Raw genomic sequence first — 22154 nt, forward strand, 5'->3', positions numbered from 1 at the left:
GTACTGGGTTGCAAGAGTGACGTATGTCTAAGACTGAGGTCATTCCTGCTCTGGGCAGCAATTTGTTTCTTCTTAATTCTAGGATATTCTAGCACTTTCTTCATCATTTGAAAGTCTTAGTGTAGAGGTTTAACATTTCAACACCCACTTATGCTAGATTATAGAGAATATTATGCACGTATCTTTCTTTGTTCTTTACTAACATTGCCTGTATCAATCCAAAAGGTGCATAAACACATGCTGATTGGTTTTAAACAATTCTGATTGCTAGAGTGATCTCAAAGATAAAGTCTCTTCAGCCCAAGTAGAATTTCTTGCTCCCCCTCTCTAGGCAACACATTGTGTGTGCTCGTGCTTGTGTGTGAATGTAGGTGTATGTAACAAAATTTCTGGGTCAGATAAAAAGAAAAATAAAAAGCACAGAATGAATAAGCGAGCATTTGGTGCTTAACTAATGGAAAGGTCATGTGAGTAGAGGGCCTTATTGTTCTTAACACGTCACTGTGCAGCCAGGTCTCATAGGGAGTATGTTAAAGAGATGCTATTCAAATACAATACATATTGATCTGGCTACACAGCATGAACTACAATTTCTTATGTATTATAATAGTGTCTTGAATATTACATCTCAGTGTTAAAAACTACTTAAATACATGGTAGACACTATGACACAGTCCCATAGAGAGAAAAAAAATGCACCGATCACAAAGTTTGCCGCAACTCTGCCACTGTGTCAGTGGGCATGTCACATTGGTCCTTTAATTTCCTCACTGATAAAATGAAAGGGATAGATTACGATCACTGTCCAGGTACCTTTGTGCATTGCTGTTCTGTGAGTTTGTGCTGTCTTGTGAGCCTTGGTTGAAAATTTCTACATCTTCACTAGCACCAGCATCCTCCTGTTTTGTCACCTTCATTACAATCTATTCGAGTATGCACTGGTAGTTTTGTCACTGTCACCTGCTCTTGGGATTTGCTTGGGGAGGCAACGCCAGTCTGGCTTTGGTGTGCTTTTTGTATTACAGCTCTTTTAACCCTTTTTCAAAGCTCCTTTTATATGATTCGTCTTTCTTTATTTTAAAGAGAAAATAGGAAAGGCTTGACACTTCCTGCTCATAAAAACATTACTAACAATGAATTAACAGATGCATAATCTGTTTTTGTCAGCGTTCTGTCTCCCAAAGGAAGGAAACTGTTTGTCATAGGCCTAAATTTACTTTCTCATACAATTAATTTAATAAGAAAACTGTTATCATTATTAAACAAAGGATTCTTTGCAGTTCCTTTGTCTACTAAGTTCTAGGGACAAACAGACTTTTTAATCATGCAGTTAGAATTAATTTTATTTGAATCAATTATTTTTAGATCACTAGTTTGGAAGACTTTCATATAATCTCATTCTCTCCCAAATTACAAACTAACCGTAACACATAATTACCATTATTCAGAAGTAAATTGTTTAATTATTATCTTTAAAAGGCTCCTGTTTAGTAAAAGTTAAAGAAACACTGATAATCAAATCTTATTAGAGGCATATTATAAATCTTTAGGTGTTATTTCTAAATTGAAAAGTTAATTATGGATATTTGGAAGATTAGAAACACCCATCACGAGAAAACACATTGTTTTCAGTTTTTAAACTAAAAAAAATCAACATATTTTTGGGAGTTTTTCAGAAAATTGATGAACTCAAATAAGTTAATTTGTACAGTTGCACTGTTGTAATAATAAATGCAAATTTTTTTGTATTGGACAGTTGAATGAATCTATGTTCTCTTTTACTTTCAAGAATGGCCCTTACAAATGAGACCGTATTTATGTGTTTATGTACCTGGGAGCTGTGTATGAGGAGGGGGTAGGGCAGTGTCTTGGTTCACACTTGAGATCATCCAAGTGTGGTGGAGCTGGAGAATTGCCTTCTGTTATAGACAGGTGGAGAATCAACAAGGTATTGCCTACTACCTTCAGATGTGTACCATCTTCATTCAAAAGCCTCCTTTTTCCAAAATGAGAACAAATTGTAGGAGAGAATGTGGACTTTACCTGAATAGGCACAGATGGGAATTAACATGAAATATTTGAGAGAGAAATGAGAATATCTTAATTTAAGCAGCCAGGTTTGGGGAATAGTGGCAACTAAGGCTGGATGAGGAAAGTTGGACTAATTTACAGAGGAAAGCAAAGCAGAAGGATTTAGAATTTGGGACTTAGTAAGAAGGAGGTTGTTAAAACTCTCAAGGCTAGTTTTAATTACGGAATATTTCATAGGCACAGAAATTAATATGGTAAACTCTTATGAATTCACTAGTTAGATTTCACAGATACCAGTGTTTTGCTTTGTTTCTCTCTCTCTTTCTCTCTCTTTTTATAAGACATGGGGTCTTACTGTGTTGCCCAGGCTGGAGTGTAGTGCCTATTCACAGTTGCAATCATAGCATACTACAGTCTTAAACTCCTGGGCTCAAGCAATCTTCCTGCCTCAGCCTCCCAAGTAGCTGGGACTGCAGGCACACACCACCACACCTGGCTAATGTCTGTTTTTAAGAAGTTAAATGTTACAGTTCAGCTAAAGGCCTACTCTACAAGCTCTTCTCCATTTTTCTCATCTCAAAAGTAGTCACTATCCTGAAATCAACATCTGTCATTTCCATGCGTGTTTGTGACAATTTCACATATTAATCATCCACAAAGAATATACACTGTTGTTTCTTGTGTTTGAAAATTTATATAAATGGGTTGTTTTCTCTATATTTATGGAAAGTGTCTGATTTATTCTTTCATATTTTTGATGTTTGTCAATTTAATAGAAATAGTTAAAAATCATTTGTTGTCTAGTGTGTCATCACACTCGAGTCTATGAATTCCCTAGTCACGATATTTGAGATTGTTTTCAATTTTTTACTGGTACAAACAAGGCTGCAGCAGAATCCTGATATAGGTGTAGTTGGGGACATGGGTGTTTCTCTTGGGGATTAACCGAGAAACAGAATTGCTGGGTTAGTAAGGGATACATATCTTTAATTTTCCTAGGTGCTGCTAATTTGTTCTGTGAAGTGGCTCAACAATTTACATTTCTACTTTGTGAGTTCTAGATTCCCCACCTCCTTGGTGTCATCAGGCTTAACTTTTGCCAATCTGGTGCATGTGAAATGGCATCTTACTGTTTTAATTTCTGTTTTCCTCAGTTTTAATGAGTTTTAACATCTTTCACATGTTGATTGACCTTCTGAATTCTTCTTCAGTGAATTGTCTCTTCTTACTTTTGACCACTTTTCAGTTTGGTTTTTGGCCTAAGTTGATTTGTAGGTGTTCTTACGTGTGTGCTGGAAATATCTTCTTGTCCTAAGCTTATCCCACATTTATCTAGTAGGTTTTTTTTTCATTGTACAGTATAGAATTTACAAAATATTTTTCCCATCACCTCAAGCATTTATTATTTCTTTCTAGAATTTTAAGTTTTTAACATGAAGTATAGTACGATCGGTGAAAACACAGAATCTGCAGCCAGGCAGCCTGGGTTCATATCCTAGCTCCACCCCTGCCTTACTAGGTAACCTTGGGTGAGTTACTTAAACATCTCTGTGTACAACTTTTCTTAACTGGCAAATGGAGGCAATAGTACTACTTATCTCTTGGGGTTGTTGTGAAGATTAAATTAGTTAATAAATGTAAAGCATTTAGAATACTTCCTTAAACACAGTAAATACCACGTCATTATTATATGGGCTTTTTTGGGCTCTTAAAGCCATTTTTCTTTAACCACAGAGTCATTAAAATGTTTTTAGTACTTTTAGGTTGTGGTTTTTGTACGTAGAGCTTCATCTGTGGTGTGAGGTAGGAACCAATACTATCCTTTTTCAAAATGGGAAAGTATTTGTCACAGGGCTACTTATGAAAGCCCACCCTTTCCCTACTGGTGTAGAATTCCATCTCTCTCAAAGACCACACTGTTGGCTTACTTAGATCTGTGTCAGTTACTTGGTTTTAATGACTGAACCATTATAATACGCTCTGATATTTGTTAGAGGATTTTTAACTTCTTTAGTTCTTTTAATTTTACTAATTAAAGAAAATGAAACATGTCCAACAAACAGAGAGTCAGGCTCAAGTTTTGCAGGGCGCAGGTGAAAACAACAACAAAAGCAGGATTCAGGACAGTTAGATTTAACCACTGACAGGGTTGATTTGCCACCAGGGGCATTTCTTCTGCCTGGTGCTGGTGACAGTGCAGCTGGGCTGAGACAAAGTATAGCAGCCGTAGGCTTTTCTCCTTAATCTTCTTAAAAATGTCCCTAGCTCTTCTGTGACATTTATTCTTCCGTATGAATTAATGGATCATTGTTTAAAGTTCCATCCGAAACCCTATTGAGGCTTTTACTAGAATTAGTTTGAATTTGTAGGTTAAATTGGGTGTGAATTAGTGCTTTATAACAATGAGTGTTTCTATCCCTGAACATGATCTATCTCTTTATTTATTTGAGGTCTTTTTCATGGTCTTCAATACATTTCATAATTTTCCTCATGAAGATCTTATACTACTTTCATTAGATTATATTGTCATGTACCTTATATTTTGAGAGCATATAACAAATTGTATCCTAAAGAAATACATTAAAATTATTTTCGGTGTATGAACATTCTGTTAACTTTTATATATTCATCCTGTCTCTAGCAAGTTTTCTGGTTCTTACCATTTTAATAATTTTTGGATTCTTTTGGATTTCCTTTGTAGATACTCCTGTTAATTTGTGATGATAGCTGTGTTTCCCTCCTCCCGTTGTTGTTCTGTATTCACTCTTATTCAATTGTCTGAAACTCCTCCACTACAGTGCAGAAAAGAAGTGGTGAAAGCTCCATACCCTTGTCTTATTCCTGAATTTTGGAGGAAATATTTCTTCTGTTTTAGCACTGAGTATGATTTTTGCTTTGAGGTTTTGATAAGTATTCTTTATCAGTTAAAACAATCTGGGAAGATTTACTCTTATTCTTTCCCTTAAAAAATAATTTGGCTGGGGGCTGTTATTTTTTTCTCTTTTACTGAAGCTTTATATATTCTCCCTAAAATAATTTCCTCTTCTTTCTCCTTTCTTTGGGTTTATTTGACGTTTTCAATTGTGTATTTTTTAAAACATGCTTTCTCCCATATTGTTTTTACTTCTCTTTTATCTTTTTATTCAGTTTAAATATATTAATTTTAGCCTCATTCAGTTAGTTCTGTTATCAAAAAGTTCTTGGGAGCTCTAATCCTTCTTTTGCTATGTTTGTTACCGCTCTCTCATGGTAAATTTTTTTTATGCATTTTGTGATTTTTGATTAGCAATGAAGTTTTTATTTTTTTCTTTGGGAATCATTTAAGGGCTGTGATTTGGAAAGTTCCCTCCTGAGTCATTTTGGATGTATTTCTGTGAGTTTTCTTCCCCCAAATGCCACCATCTCCTGTGATCAGCTTTTATCTGAATTGCTTGTCTTGAAGATTCCTGCATGTCTGAGGTAGTGTACATTTAGATTCCAAACCTGGGCATGGTAGGCTTGGTGTTTCTCTTTCTTGCAAACTTTTTGAAGAGACTGAAAAATCTTTCCGGTCTTCCTTGATGTATTACAGTTTTTCTGTAACCCTTTACGCACTAAGAATATAGCTTTTTGAAGATCCTAGCTATGCAGGGGTCCACTTCCTAATTTTGCCAGGTTTAAAACCTAAATCCCTCCCCCTTAGGGACTTTTCTGATCCAGGAACTCCTTCCTCACCCCTCATGGGACCCCATAGTGCCAGTTGTATGTTTACAGTTCTGACTTTCTGTTCCTCTTTCTTTGTTGGCCTATGGGAGTTTCCTCTAGTTTCTCTGTGCTCAGCTGTATATTTACATACAATGTTGCAATCTTTTTTAATGTTTAAAATATTTGTAGCAGGAAGGATTCTTTGGTAATTCAGTTACCTGTTCCCAGAACCCTTTGTGGTAGGCTCAATTACCACCACTTCCAAGAAATTGTCCACATCCCAATCCTTGGAATGTACAAGTATGTTACCTTATATAGCCAGGGGGACTTCGAAGATGTGATGAAATTAAGAATCTTTAAATGGGGAGATTATTCTGGATTATCCGGGTGAGCTTTATGTCATCACATGGGTTTTTATAAGAGGGAGGCAGGAGGGTCAGAGCCAGAGAAGGGATGTGCTGAGGGAAGCAGGCTGTGGTCTGAGAGGTTTACAGGTGGAATGCTGCTGGCCCTGCAAGGACTGCCAAGGAAGGTAGGTAGCCTCTAGAAGCCAGAAAAGTCAAGGAAACAGATTCTCCCTCTAGAGCTTCCAGGAGTATAGCCTGACACTGATTTTAGCCTACTAAGATCCATGTTGGACTTCTGACCTCCACACCTGTGAGACAATAAATTTATGTTGTTTTAATCCCCTATGCTTGTGGTGATTTGTTAAAGCAGCAATAGGTAACCATATTTGATGGCTTTAGAGGGTTGCCTGGTAGTAGTAATTGGAACAGAATGAAAACTGTATTAAAGGCACAGCAGAATCAAGTTGGTGAGGAATACTCTTGACGGAGAGCTATATATTAAAAGGAAGCAGCCTCTTCTTTCCCATATCTGGGGGGAAAAAATCAGAACAGAAATACTTGTGAATATTCTTGATAATGTTTTCAATAATAGCATAATGCCTATTCGGAGAACCAGACTAGTGCCTTCACCTCCCCTTTGGTTGTAGAAATTATTTTTTAAAAGGGGAATCGATTCTCATTATTAACAAGCCTTTTCATTAGCAACTGAGTGAGCATTGAAGAGTTTTCTCATTTTGCTGAAATGTTGGTGCTGTAAGTAGAGTATTTGGTTTGCTGGGTGGAAGGAGGCTGACAGGGATGCCTGAATGCCTCCCTCTAGCTCCATGGTAGGGATTCCATTGACAGTAAAATATCAGGCAGTTTCTGTGACTGTGACAGTGACAGGTTCCTGATGTCCACTTCCAAATGTGTGAATTGTTCTGTATTTGTTTTCTAGAGCTGTTGTGGAAAATTACCACAAACAGGGTGACTTAAAAATAACAGAAATTTATCCTTTCACAGTCCTGGAGACCAGACATTTGAAATCAAGGTGTCCACAGAGTTGGGCTCCCTTGGGAGGCCCTGGGGAGCAATCTGTTCCTTGCCTCTTCTATCTTCTGGTGGCTGCCGGCATTCCTTGGCTTGCGGCTGCAGCAGTCTTTGCCTCTTTTTTATGTCACCTTATCCTTTGTGTGTGTCTCTCTAATTTCTCTCTGCCTCTCTCTTATACGGATACTTGTGGTGACATTTAGGGCCCGCCCGATAATCCAGGATAAGCTCCTCCTCTTAAGATCCTTAAGTTAGTCACATCTTTTGCCATAAAAGGTAATAATCATTCTTTTGCTACATAAGGTAATACTCATGGGGTGGGGGTGGGGGTCGTGTTTCAGCCTACTTCTTGCTAGTTTACTATTTCTTTGCAGTCTTTGGTCTATTCTATTTATTTGGATTGTTTTAAATTATTCTTTGACATTGTGACCCACCTTGTAAAAATCTCAGGTGTCGCAATTATTTGTCCCATTGTAATTTTTCATTCTCTCTTACACTGACTTCTAGAGAAAGGGTCAGAAAACTACAGCTCACAGCCCAAATCCATCCCATTGCCCTTAGCCTGCCAGCTAAGAATGGTTTTACATTTTCAAATGATTAAAAAAAAATCAAAGGAAGAATAATATTTTGTGATATCTGAAGATTATATGAATTCAAATTTCAGCATCTGTGAATAGGTGTTATTGAAACACAGACTTGCTTGTTTGTTCACACATTGTGCATCTCTGCTTTTGTGTACAATGGCAGAGTTGAGTAGTTGTGGCAAAGATGTGTGACCTACAAAGCCTGATAGAAAATATCTGGCCCTTTACGGAGACAGTCTGCCAACCCCTGTCTGTAAGAATGTGTTATCTCTGCCTTTCAGCACATAGTGGGCACCAACCATTTGCTGATGAATAATTATTATTTAAGAATACATAACTGTTCATATTCTTATATTTAAGAATTTCATTAATATAGGAAGGATTTGATATGATTCCCAAAAGGATTCTTTAAGACTATAGGGTTAGAAGAATGGTATAGATGAGATGATTCATATATGACATTTTATATTTTTATATTTTTTGGCTTTAAGACTTAAAGGATGGAATATAGTCCTGCTCATGAGTGTAACTGAATTAGGAAATAAATATCACAGCCAGAACTTGATGTTAGCTAGTAGGATGGTTATTTTTATGTGTCAGCTTGGCTAGGTTGTGTGATCAAACACTAGTCTAGATGTTGCTGTGAAAGCATTTTGTAGATGTGACTAATATTTACAATTAGTTGACTTTAATTAAATCCTATTACCCTCCATCATCCCATCAACTGAAGGCCTTAAGAACAAGGATCGAGGTTTTCTGAGGAAGAAGGAATTCTGCTTGTTTCCAGCTTGCTGGCCAGTCCCACAAATTTCTGACTTGTCAGACACAACAATCATGTGAGCTGATTCTTTGACATCTGTCTCTGTCTCTCTCTTTCTATCTCATTTTCTCTCAGTAGATAGATCTAGATCTATTTCCTTTTGGTTCAGTTTCTCTGGACACAGAAATACAGCAGGCTGCTCTGAAGTGTTGCAGACGTGGCCCATCCTCAGTGTTCGGGCCCAAGCTGCAGTGAGGATACTAAGCATAGCCCTCTTGCCTGGCGTCACCCAGCCCTTCTTCCTTCTCACCTCCCTCAGGCTCTGTCTCTTACAGCTTGTGGAAGGAGATGTGTTATATTTGAATACCACAAAGTCAGAAATAAACTCACTTGTGAAGAGGCAGAGGACTTTTTCTCAGCCCAAGATTGTTTCAGGTTGTGAGAAGACTTGTGAGTGAGGACGATGAAAATGAAACAAAAGCAATGGGCCTGCTGATAAGGGGCAGTTGAGACAGTCACAGGGACTAGACAAATATCTGAGTGACAAAATTGGTGAACGTTTTTCCCTCGCCTTCTCCTTGCAAAAATGGAAGCTTGCTGTGTGGACCACCGAGTCCATAGAACCCCCTAATTGGGTGCTGTCGTGCCACAGATGGTTCCTTTTATTCCCAAGCTTGGCCTCGTTGGCAAAGATACTAAAATATTTTGGATAAAAATCCAAATAGATGCTCAATATTTTGCTTGTGTCTCTACAGGTGTAAGAAGTGTTATATACCAGCAAATGTTGAATTTGTCTGCTAAACTATTGTATTACATATGAAAAATTATACATTTGAGCAGAAAAAGATCCATTTGACTAAGTGGTGATTTATTATGTTTCTAAAAAGGCTTACCAGGCTTTAAAGGGAGCTAGAAAATATATTTTGATATTTTGATTCTTCCGAACTGGTTGTTGTACTGGCAGATTGCTCCAGGGAAATAGCTGCCCCAGGACTGAAGTGAAGATGCCATCTTCTCTTGTCCCACGACCCCTTCCCCATCCTTCCCCTGGTACTTGTTTAAGCTACATCTTCTACCAGTGAATTATTCATCTTTATGTGGCATACTCTTTATTCAAGTGTTATTTTAAAGAAGTAATTGTAACTTTGAGTTTGACAGGTCCTAACCATTAGGCCTGTGTTCTGCTTTTTCAGACGGCATTTTATAAATATATAAAAAAAATGATTGGAATATAAAATAATTTCATTTTGCTCAGAATGCTGTTTCATTATAAATAGCTAAAATCTCTTGTACTCTTTTTATCTTGCTAAGACTTTTAATGGTCTCTCTCTCTCTGTATATGGTTTCTAGTAAAATAGATAATGACATTTAAAGCAATTCATTTCAGCAACAATTCTGTGAGCAATTTTTGAGTGTTCCTCAGGGACCTGGTCCTGGGGATATAGAGAGGTGAAAAAATGTGGGTCCTTACTCTCCAATTGCTCCCAGTCTCCTGGAGAGACGACCTTGGAAACACAGTGTGTTATGAAGGGAACTATAGAATCATATTCAAGGAACAGAGATTGCCCAGAGAAGGCAGGGGTTACTTCCATCTATTTGGGACTAAGAGGGCATCACAGAGAAGGTTACAGTCCAGTTGGGCTTTGAAAGAAAGATAAGCAATTTCCATGTGAAGAGATGAATGTGTTGGGCTGAGATGTATCAGCATCTGGAAGTTTTACATACACTATTACTTCAAAAGCTTATGTAGCATGCATTTAGGCTTAGTAAACCAGATGACCTCTGCAGATAATTTTATATGTTATTGTTAGACTTTATTTTGAAAGCATGACTGAGGATTAATGTGATTTTTTAAAACAATACCACCCACTGAGATCTTGTATGTATTCTAGTATTGAGTATTAGCACTTAATTGTAAGATACTAAGCAGGAGCCAGAGCAATGTTCCTGATGTTTAATAAACTGACATTTTCCTTATGTCTCTCCCTCTCCCTCTCTTCCCTACCTTCCTCCATCCCTCCGCCGTTGTTCTTGCAGTTGGTTAGTCTGTTGCTGATTGGAATTGCTGCGTGGGGCATTGGCTTCGGGCTGATTTCCAGTCTCCGGGTGGTCGGCGTGGTCATTGCAGTGGGCATCTTCTTGTTCCTGATTGCATTGGTGGGGCTGATTGGAGCAGTGAAACACCACCAGGTGTTGCTATTTTTTGTATCCTTTTTTAAAGGTGATATTTTTACCCCAATTGGGTTGAGTTCTTACTATTGATTACTAGTTTGATAGCTACAACTAATTTAATGTTATTAGGAAATGAATTGCCAGAAAGCAGCTCCTAGCAAGTGTTATGCATATTTGTTCAAGCACTATTAAGGATATATCTTAGGGTAACGTTACTGTATATTTCCATATTCCCACTCTGCCTCCTCACATCATGAAGAATGTAGTCTGCAAATTTAGTATAGTCCTATTTCTGTAGTGCAAATTCAGAGTTAAGTTGAATTGAGACCGCTAGGCCCTTTCTAAACACATTAATACTTGCTTGAGAATTTCACAGTCTTTTTAAATTTAATATTAAGAAAGCTTACATATATTTATCCTTATTTCCTATTTTATATATGTAAGAATTTTTATTTTATTCTGAATGAAATTCTAATAGATATGTTTTAATTATATAATTACCATTATTAGTATTTTTCTGTATGAACTTCTAGCTACAGTGTGTTATCAAAATAATGTACATCCTCTTTGTACTTTCTTTAAGTGCCATCTGTTCAGTTTTCTGGATGGATTGCTTCTAGTGCATTCTAAAGTTGTCAGTACCTCTATTTTATGCTATTTTAAGAGTATTTAAAATTATCCTTAACTTTTAACTCTCAGTATATGATTATTCTCTTACTTGTATTTATTGTTCAGTTTTCTGTATCTTGTGCTTGTTTAGCCCTGAACCAGGACCAACAGGTAAGCAAAGACTTTTTTCTTCTACTTTGTTATAGAACATATTATAGCATGAGTATGGAAAAAGGGAGAGAAATGATTAGAATAGAAAATCATTTCTTCTTGCTCAGAATGCTATTTCACTCTGAATAGCTAAACTCTGTTATTCCTAATTGCATTAGTGGAGCTGATGGCAGCCTAAGACACCATCAGGTGTTGCTATTTTTTGTATCTTTTAAATAGAAATTTGTTCTCACTGGGTAAAAAGAGCTACTGCTAAAAGATGTTCCCCCAGTCTTTACCCGCCGTTATGCAATGAAACATTTGCTCCAGAATATTTGCAGTTCCCTTCTAGCAATCATTCTTTTCAAACTCTAATTTGTAGAGGAATACAGGTTTCTGTCTTGGGGCAACAGAAGGTTTGTCTTGTTACACTCCTAGAATTAAGCCTTTGAACCAAGTGCTTCTTTTAAATTGCATGTACAAATTAAGACTTTTTCATTCTTGGGATAGAAATAGTGCCTTAATTTTTGGTGCAGATTGAGAGATAAGCCTTTGAAAAGTTTTATAATTTTAAATATAATGGTTTTATAAGGAACATTTAGGTACTCTGAGTACTAAAAATTATAGGCTCTAGCTTTATACATTTTATGCAGGGATGACACCTTTTAATGCATATATTAAATACATTTTCTAGGGTCAGCTTCTGGAGGTTGGTTGGAACAATACAGCAAGTGCTCGAAATGACATCCAGAGAAATTTAAATTGCTGTGGGTTCCGAAATTTTAACCCAAATGACACCTGTCTGGCTGTAAGTACAAAGTATAAACTATTCATTTGAAAGTGTATCACATATGGATGAATGATGATTAACGTGGAAGAAATGGTCTTTTTGACGCCAGATTGTTTCAAAATTGTTTTACATGTATTATATTTACATATTCACTATTGTATCATTTGCCTGTTCTCCAAAATCCACTCTCCAGAGTACTGTGTATTTCAGGCTTTGGTTTATTATTATTATACAGAAGCTTTTGGTTTACTGTCCCTGATTTCTTCCCATTCTACTCCTCCTAGAACAAGTTGGGAAAGAGAAATGACAGTAGCTCAGATTATGTGTGTTTAGATTTTGGGGAAACTCCTATTACCACCTCCCTGAGCTGGACAGCCCCCGGCAAGGAGGCCTTTTTTGTGGGATTATCTCCTTGCAGGGATCTGCATTACTTTTCTATCACTGTGTAACACATTATCACAAATTTAGTGGCTCAAAACAACACTCATTTGTTATCTTAGTTTCCATGGGTCAGGAGTCTGGACATAGCTTAGCTGGGTCCTCTGCTCAGCATTTCACCTGAGTGAAATCAAGGTGTTTGTTAGCTGAGGTTGCAATCTCACCTGAGACTCGGGAGCCTCTTTCAAGCTCAGTGGTGGTTGGCGGAATTCAATTCCTCATGGTTGTAGGACCAAAGCCCCTGTTCTCTTACTGCCTGTTGGCGGGAAGTCTTTCTCAGCAACCAGAAGCTGCTCTCAGGTCCTGACCATGCTACCCTTTTACAACATGGCAGCATCAAAGTCACCATGAGAATCTCTCCATTCTGTTGAGATGCAATCCTGTGTAATGCAACATAAACATGGGAGTGACTATCCCATCCCATTCACAGGTTCTACCCACTCTCAAGAGGAGGGATTCTGCAGGGCATCGATACCAGGGGATGGAAAGTCGTGGGGCGGTCTTAGAAATTTGCACTCTAAAAAAAACAAGGACTCAGACTGTATACAGTATCCCCAGATATTGTGTGCAGTTTTATGTGCTCTTTATAAATATACGTTGGAGTAAAAGTTCTTTTCTTTAATTGATACAGAGCTGTATTAAAAGTGGCCACCCATGCGCACCGTGTGCTCCAATAATAGGAGAATATGCTGGAGAGGTTTTGAGATTTGTTGGTGGCATTGGTCTCTTCTTCAGTTTTACAGAGGTATGTGCAGATCGCTCAGTATTTTTCCTCCTTTGTCACAGGGATTCCTGTTTTGTATGGCAAAAGGGCATGGCATTTTACCTTAATTTTTGGAATGTTTCAATGGATATTTTCATTGAGAATTAGCATTGTGAAAGGAAGAACTCTGGCTTGGCATCTGAAGATGCACAAATCTAAAGCTAACCTTAGGACAGGGTGAAATGCTTGATCTGTTTCCTCTTACCTAAAATTTAATGAACTAATGAAATGAGAGTAGACTGTATTATCTCAAGAGTCTTCTATTTATAGAGTTGCATGATAAATTACAATTTCAAATTTAATTTTGGAAGAGGTAGGATGTTCAGACTGTTTAACATATATTAATAGATTTGCTTTGAGAAATTGCCTTCCAGTACCATCCCCATTCCCTTCTGTTCCTAGCCTTCTGAAACCTACAGGTAACCACTATTATCAATTTCTTATATATATAAAATATACATTTACACTGTGCTAATATATTTATACTAATTAATATTTTTATATAGTATATATATCTGTAAGCAAAGCCACCACACACATATTATTTGATAATTTTTAAGGAATGCTCATTTGTCTTTATTAAACGCTTAATATCTGTAAACATTTTTTGATGGTTCTGAGTTCGCAATGTGTATCAAGATTAAATTTTTTTCTTTAACTCACAAATTCCACTGACGTTATTTTATTTCATTGGAGATAATTGTATAATTATGTAAAATGAACACACAAGAATGTTTATTGTTTATTCAGCAAACCTTTGGGCCGGCTTGTGTTCCTCAACCATGCACTGGTTGAGGTATAGCACACAGGAGCACGTGGTTAAGGAAGTGCCTTGAGAGCTGGGCTGTTTGGGTTTTGCTGCTTATTACTCATGTGACCTTGGCAAGTTACTTAACCTTTCTGTACTTCTGTTTCCTCATCTTTAAAAATGGGGTCATGATAAACAGCCCTACTTCCTATGGTTGTTGTAATGATTAAAGGGGTTAGTGCACGTGCAGCTTTTAATACTTAGAATAGTACCTGGTACATGGTGGGTGCTGTGTAAGTGTTAGCTGTCATTTTGTAGCCATTAATAGATTATTGATACATGTAACCATATTATGCCCCATTAAAAAAAAGATGAGGGGACCCCTGTTATTATCGCTGTCAGATGCCTACGTCACACTCCTATTTAAAACAGATAACAGAGTAACATATATAGAATAATTTTTTAAAGTAAGATTGCATATATAGCTATAGGAATATATGGTAGGCTATTTGTATGAGTGAGCTTGAGGCTGGGCGCGGTGGCTCATGCCTGTGATCACAGCACTTTGGGAGGCTGATGCAGGAGAACTGCTTGAGGTCAGGCATATGAGACCAGCCTGGGCAACACAGCCAGACCTTGTCTCTTTAAAAAATAAATTTATAAGTAAATAAAATGAGTTAGGCATGGTGGGGTGCACCTATTGTCCTAGCTACTCAGGAGGCTGAGGCAGTGGGATTGCTTGAGCTCATAAGTTTGAGGCTTTAGTGAGCTATGTGCTTCAGCCTGCTTGACAGAGTGAGACTATGTCTCAAAAAAAAAAAAAAAAAAAAAAGAATGAGCATGTATCTTTATGGTTGGAGTTTACTGTGTTTATTTAATCTGTTAGACATGTAATTTTCCCTTCAATATGTCACCATAATACATAGTCCCATAATCAACTTCCTTGTATATAATTTTTTTTATCTGTATTCTCTAGGTTTTTTTCCTTAGAATACATTTCTTTCTCTCTTTTTTAAAAGACCATCACAGGGTGATAGAATACATTTCTCGAAGTCACATAAGACATAGTTTGTGGACATTTTAAGATTTTGATAAATATTATCTAATTGCTTTCTGGGGGAACTTGTATCAACTTCTGATTGAAGCACTAACTCTAGACATTTTTATCATTAAAAAAATTGAAAAAAAGTTATAAAAAATGTTTTATAGGTAAAAATAGTATTAAAATTCCATGTGCTGTTTTGAAAAAGTGGCTGGTGAATTTGACCATGTATTCATATGGGTTTTTTGACCATTTATATTTTTTCTTTTGTGCATTACTTATTTGCTTTTGCCTTAGCCCAGGCCCTTTGGATTGCATGGGACAGACTCAGAACAGCATATACCGAACAGGGAATTTTTTACAAGGCTACGCGAGTAGGTCTCCAGGGGCTGGGCTGGGTGTGGGCCTTAGGACGGGTGGCCTTGGAAAGCCAGACTCTGCCCCCTGCATCTCCCATGGCTTCCCTGTGTCCTCTAATTCTTCTCTCTCCTCTACTTTTTTCTGTGTTCTTTGCTTTATTCTGCTTTCAAGTTTCTTTGGCATTTACTTTTCATGTAGTCAAATCGATCACTTTTCCCCCTATGGTTTATCGCTTTGATTTTATGCTTAGGAAGGCTTTTGCATTTGGATATGTTATGTGTGTGTAAAATATATGTGTAACATATGAATTGCATCTGTGGATATAGTGTATAATGTTCATATGTATATAATATACGATTATATAGTATATTATATGTCTATATATTTATCATTTATTTTATTCTAATTTAATTTCTTCTTTCCACTCAAGAATGAAAAATTCACATTTAGTTGTCATTAACAGAGTGACAAAAAGAAAAAAAAAAAGACCAAGCTTAAATATTCATTTTTTTAAAACTGTCCTTGACATTTCTTCCTTACTCTGACCATTTTTTTCATTTCACTTTTTCTCACAAAAGAGCTGTCTGACTTGTGAGTTGGTTATGACATTAATTCAAGAAAATTTATATACAGCTTGAAAAGAATTCTATGTATTTTTTCCTTTTTTTCCTTTAAAGAACATGGATTTTTGTTATGAAAACTTAAAAATATAGGTGTAGAAAAAGAATTAGGAATCTCTATACATACATTGGCCAGATTCAGCAATTACCAGAATTTTGCCACATGGTTTCTTTTTTATATCTAGAGTTTATTTTGAGAATTTAGTTCTTTCGGGCAGCTCTGTTTTCTTGTCATCAGATCACACTGCCTTCAGTTATGCTCCTTTTTAAAATACCAATTCTTTAAAAATAGAAAACTGAGCCGCAGATTTTGTAAAGTGCTCTTTCATTGAATCCTGCTCCATATTTTACATAACATCTCCTTTTGAAACCTGGCTAGAGATTTTAATAACTCATGTAACCTGACATTTTCTGGAGAGTGAATACTTAGCAGATTTTTCTCACTTTTTAAGTTTGTATTTTTTTCAGTGTTTCACAGAATCACAGTTTTTCAGAATTTGCAGAGATCAGGCTAATGAGTAGCTGGTGAGTTCTTATCATAGGTGAAACAGAAAGATTTGATTTGAACTATTTCTAATACCTTCAAATAAATTTAAGCCATCAGAGAAACATTGATTTAAAATCTGAAAAAAATTATGGTGATTAATACATGTTCTTTATAGAATCTAAAGAAAATACAAAAAAATGAAGACAAAAAATTAAACATATCTACTAACTAAAATTGCCTGCTCAGAAATAATTGTTTGTATTTTGGCATATTTCCTTCTGTCTCTCTATATTTAATGACATGAGTACAAACTTACTGCATAGTCTGAATATCTTTCTACATAGACATTTTTATATTACAAGCTATATTTTGGTGACCTACGGCATACTGGGCACAGGTTGTAGAGTCAGCAGAGTTGATGATCAGGTCTAGTCAAAGTTACCTTTGCCAATCTCTAAGTCATGAGCACCTTTGTAAGCTTGAAATCCAGTAATTATCTAATGTTGCTCTGTTTGCATTTTGGGTGTGGCCTCCCTTTCCATCCCTCTCCCTGGGAGTGAGGGAGGAGGTGGTGGTTCAGCAGTGGGGTAAAGTTCTCCTCTTGTCATTTAGAGCCGAGTTGGGGGAATTAAATCCTGCTAAAATGTGGCTCCAGATTATGGTATTTAGTTACCAGATTACTTTGCTTCCCCAAGGCCTGTGATTGACACTCTTGGCATATATCCAGGGGTTATAATAAAACATTTAACACAACCTCAAAAATTCTGACCAGAAGCTTCCTGTGTGCCAAAATTTCTAAGGTGGAGAGCAAGTGAAATGATGGTTGGGCAGGTTGAGGGGGAATCTCAGACAAGCTGTTGTTTAACAACAGGTATAAAGTATTTCAGTGTAGTAACAACTGGTGTGGCTGAAAGTGGAATGTTAGCCTGAAAACAGCCAGTAACACACCAGATTGATGCATAAAAGCTACAAACATGGGGAAGGGCCTGGATTCCAGATTTGAACACTGACTCCACCACTGGGGACTGGTGTGACGATTAGCTAGTTATTTACCTTCTCCATGCCTCAGTTTCCTCACTGGTAAAATGACAATATTATTAGTTCCTATTTTGTGAAGGTTGTTGAGAGAACTATATGAATTTATAAAGTTTGAAGAATAATACCTTTCACTAATACTCTGTGTGCTTGTTAAATAAATTTCCTACCCCTCCACCCTGCCGCCCATCATGCAGATGCCAAAGGAGACTTTCTACTTCCTCAAATTAGGCTTTCTTTTCCTTGATTCAACCGGCAAATCATAGCTCCAGCAGCCCGTACGTGTTGTAGCTATAAACATTGCCAGTTATGAATTTTACAGTAACTTATGGATTATTGTGGTCAGTGGAGGTAATGGGGGACTTACACAATTTTCTATTCATAGTTTAAAGGGCTAATGGATAGCTATGAAGTGAAACAAAATTTAAATTAAAAGTTGGCACACCTGGAAAGTGAGAAATATAGTTTGGAATCCCATTACAATTTTGTATCTTTTTCCGTTCAAGAAATTAGAATTTTTGATTATTTAAAATAGATCAACTTTGAAATAGCAGAAACAGAGCAAATTTTTTTAATTTCGAGAAAGCTATGTTGGCTAACAATTTACTGAACTTGGTATGGGAAGTGGTGCAATAACAACTTAATCATTTTTCTAGAATTATAGGCTTCCCTTCCCCTTCACGAGGAAGAAATTGCAACATTTTTAAAGACCTGCGTTGGAAGATGATTGTCATATTTTTGCTATTGCTTAATTTTTACTGAACCCAGTTTGTTCCTGAATTATCAACATATGTGATATTTTAGCTATTTAGACTGCCTAGTGTTTGTATTAATTAGTTTCCTGTATTGGTGCTCTAACAAGTTACAATAAACTTAATTGCTTAAAACAACGCAAATTTATTGTCTTACAGTTCTGCAGATCAAAAGTTTAAAACAAAGACACCTTCCAGAGGCCTGGCTCGTAGCCTGCTTTTCCATCCGCAAAGCCAAGTGTAGTGTCTTCTCTTTCTGACTTGGCTTCCCTTTGTTTCTGTCCTCATGTTGTCTTCTCTTGGTATCTTTGTCCTTCCTGCCTCCCTCTTATAAAAACCCCTGTGATTATGTCGTTGAACCCACCCAGATAATCTCTTTATTCCAAGATCTTTAACTTGGTCGCACCTGCAAATTCCCTGTTACCCTGGGAAGTGACATATTCCCAGGTTCTGGGGATTAGGATGTGGACATCCTTTGGGGGCAATCATTCAGTTCACCACAGTGTTCATAATAATTTTTCTTAGGGCCTCTCATTTGGTTTACTTCTTTAAAAAAAAAAAAAAGAAAGAAAGACAGAAATCTCTCCCCTTTGAACAAAAGAAGTGCGGTGACTCAGAAGCTCCAGAGTTATTTTATTGATGTACTGAATAAATATATGCACATGTTATTTTCTTTTTCATCTTTTTTTTTTTTTCCCCCTTTCCAGATCCTGGGTGTTTGGCTGACCTACAGATACAGGAACCAGAAAGATCCTCGCGCTAATCCTAGTGCATTCCTTTGATGAGAAAACAAGGAAAATCTTTCATATTCTGATCTTGTTCACCTTCTCTCGTTTTAACTTAAGCTGATTTGTCCATTTAAGGAAGGGAACAATAGCTGGAAAATTATATTATTGACAGTGGAATTATATATTTTTACTCTCATGTTTCTCTAAATGTTTTTCTTTTTCCATTGCTGAAAAAAAAAAATTGAAACTGTGGTGTCCTCTGAAGCTCAGTGGTAGCTGTAATCTACTGTACTCACAGGGTCTGGCACTGTCCATGTGGCCTTTCTTAGCGTTTTTATCTGCAGAAGAACTTTGTATGGCACTCTTGTGTCGGTCATATGGTTAATCTAAATATACATCTCACTGGAATAATTGTACGTAGCGCTGTGCTGTGTAGATAGTTCCTACTGAAAAAAAAAGTTGAGGTTTATTAAAGCCAGAAAGTATGAGATTCTATTATGTTAAGCTCAATAAGGGAAATCCAAACTCCCAATATTTTTTTGTCTTTTTAGAAAGATGTGTTGTGGTAAAATGTGTTAATATAAAAGTGGTCATTTACTCCTGGTAGTCTTTTATGATTACACCAGTGTGTTCTAGAAATAGCGATGTCTTTAGGAAATTGTGATTTCACTTTTGACTTTTCCAGGTAAGTGCAAAGGAGAAGTGTCTCATGAAATGTATAACATTTACCTTCAGCCTTCAGAATGGAATGAGTTTGAATCATTCAGGAAGTCAGTCTATATAATCCTGATATTGTTTTATAATAATTTGAAGTAAAAAAGACTGTGTTTTTAAACAAGTTACTCTTAATGTGTTGGCCCATGTAGCAAAAAGACATTTGTTTATCTTAAAAATCGTTAAATACCCTTTTCATGAAATTTCTCAGTATTGTAACAGCAACTTGTCAAACCCAAGCATATTTGATTGTGATCTCTCAATTTGAAATTGAAGTAGTATTGTGGTTCTGTATATTATGTTAAAAAATTAAAGGATAGAAGAAACCTTTCTTTGTGTATGCATGTTTGGATTAAAAGAAAACAATGGAAGAATTGATAAATTAAGCGAGGTGGAATTCTGTTTTTTCTGCTTTAGGTGCTCTTTGCCAGACTTAGAGCTAGGCATTGCTGTTTTAATGTATAATTAAGCCATGGACATAAAGATCCAGCACTAATATTTACTGGTAGTCATCCTCAAATCCTTTCTTAAAATGTTTCAGTGGTTGATACGATCTCCATGGTGAGAAAAGCCTTTTTTAAAAAAGAAGCCATTTATATTTATTTTGGAAACATATGTAAGTTCTTTCCCAATAACAAAAATTGGTCATTTTTTCATCTTGCATTCTAGGTAGCATGTGGTATTTATTGGTAATTGTCTTAGTAGATTATAGACCAAGAAAGAGGGTAGATGGTTGATCTGTAGAATTTTAGAGCCTTTCATAGGTTTTTCACTTCCATGACTCTGCAACACTAGCTAGTCTTCCAAGAAAACAGGATTGAATTATTCCCACAATGTCATTTTGAGCTCTGGGGCAGCTCTGACAGTGTTCCCACATATAAGATAAGATTATAAGTGACACATGAAGGGAGATTTTTGAATTCTCTCTTCCTTTAAGGCATTCTGTATTTTCCCTGTTTGTTTTATTCCATTTTGAAATTTCTAGAAGGTTCTGGACTCTCCTAAGGTAATACTTTGCTTGGCGGAAAGGGCTATTCCAGAGAGAACCAGCCTGTACCTTTGTTTGTGTTCTTATTGCAGTGGCCTATTTGGGTCAACCCAGTTTGCTTTATGCATCATCTGGTAAGTTAAGTGATGCATCCTGGAAATTCTAACACAGAGAACTCTCTCTTCTGTTCAAATATAGCTTGACTGATGTCACCCTGCCTCAAGTGTATTACTTAAAAAACAGAGTGCAAAGAGAACAGCTGTCAGGGTGAGAAGTCTAAACACATTTCTGAAAAGTAGCTTGGTGCTGACAAAATGTATTTAATCAAGCTCAAACTTTATTAAACTGAGTTCATTAATTAGGATTTTAAATCATTATGAGTAAGAAAAAATATTATTTGTATCTAAGCTGTTGAATAAAACAAAGATGAAATTATCTAAGATGATGTTAAGATTTTAATAAAATGAGTTAATGAAAAAGAAAGTCAGAGTGTGGGCAGGATGAATCTTTAGGACTACTAAACTACAGGATTAGAGTGGGTAATAATGATGATTAGCCACTCCAGAAGTGTACATTTTTAAGCACCAAGGGCAGCCCTGTCAAATGAACCTGGGCTTTTCATTCTCTCAGGCAGATCTGAAGGTGATAGATTATCCAACCCCTTCTATGACATTACCTGTGATCTTTGTGTTTGGGTGCAGGCTACCGAAAAGGCCCCTGAACAGGTCCATCCTGAATCCCAAGTGGCCCTACTATGAGCTTGCAGAGGTCAGGCTCATCCCAGGATTACAGGAAGCCCACCCTCTGTGTGCACAGAAATGCTGCCATAAACACACAGTATCAGAGGAGGGTGAGTTTCAGTTCAAGGTCTGTCCTCAAATTACAATAAATGGCTGTAAGGCAAACCCAAGACCCTAGATAACCTTTCTTCCAAACCTAGCGTTTCTTTAAACAGGAACTACACTACTTAAAAAAAAAAAAAAATCTCTTATTCTCTTTTTACATATCCCATGTAGAGGAATGTTTCTTAGAACATTTGCCCAGTCAGCCTTGATGTTAAAGGTGAAATTTTAGCTAGAGAATTTAATGCTAATACAAAAGAAAAAGGGTTCAGCTATAATTTCTAAAATCTGAGCTTATTGTGGCTCAAATTCATCTCAGATACCCTGTTATCTAAGCAACAATGTGTTTGGTATGAAAACCAGTTTTGCATGTTCACCCTGAGTAATATGCTGCTGAATGGAACCTTTCAGAGAGGGAAAGGAAACCAGAAGTGTGGCTTTTAGTTCTTAGCTTCCTTGAGCCCAAACCACCTCCTACAAT

At 36.7% G+C, this 22154-nt stretch overlaps 1 protein-coding gene across 1 annotated transcript in view; it reads left to right on the forward strand.

Annotated features, from left to right (window-relative positions):
• The window catches only part of TSPAN13 (tetraspanin 13), a 30975-nt gene extending 10801 nt beyond the window's left edge, over nt 1–20174 (forward strand). The window contains exons 2-6 of the mRNA XM_045563996.1: nt 10473–10640; nt 11307–11387; nt 12061–12174; nt 13226–13339; nt 19109–20174. Coding sequence (XP_045419952.1) covers nt 10473–10640; nt 11307–11387; nt 12061–12174; nt 13226–13339; nt 19109–19183 — 552 coding nt within the window. The 3' untranslated portion in view covers nt 19184–20174. The remainder of the gene's footprint in view (nt 1–10472; nt 10641–11306; nt 11388–12060; nt 12175–13225; nt 13340–19108) is intronic.
• Nucleotides 20175–22154: the final 1980 nt, after the last annotated feature.

The sequence above is a fragment of the Lemur catta genome, chromosome 11 (assembly GCF_020740605.2).
Source record: "Lemur catta isolate mLemCat1 chromosome 11, mLemCat1.pri, whole genome shotgun sequence".
Lineage (NCBI taxonomy): Eukaryota > Metazoa > Chordata > Mammalia > Primates > Lemuridae > Lemur > Lemur catta.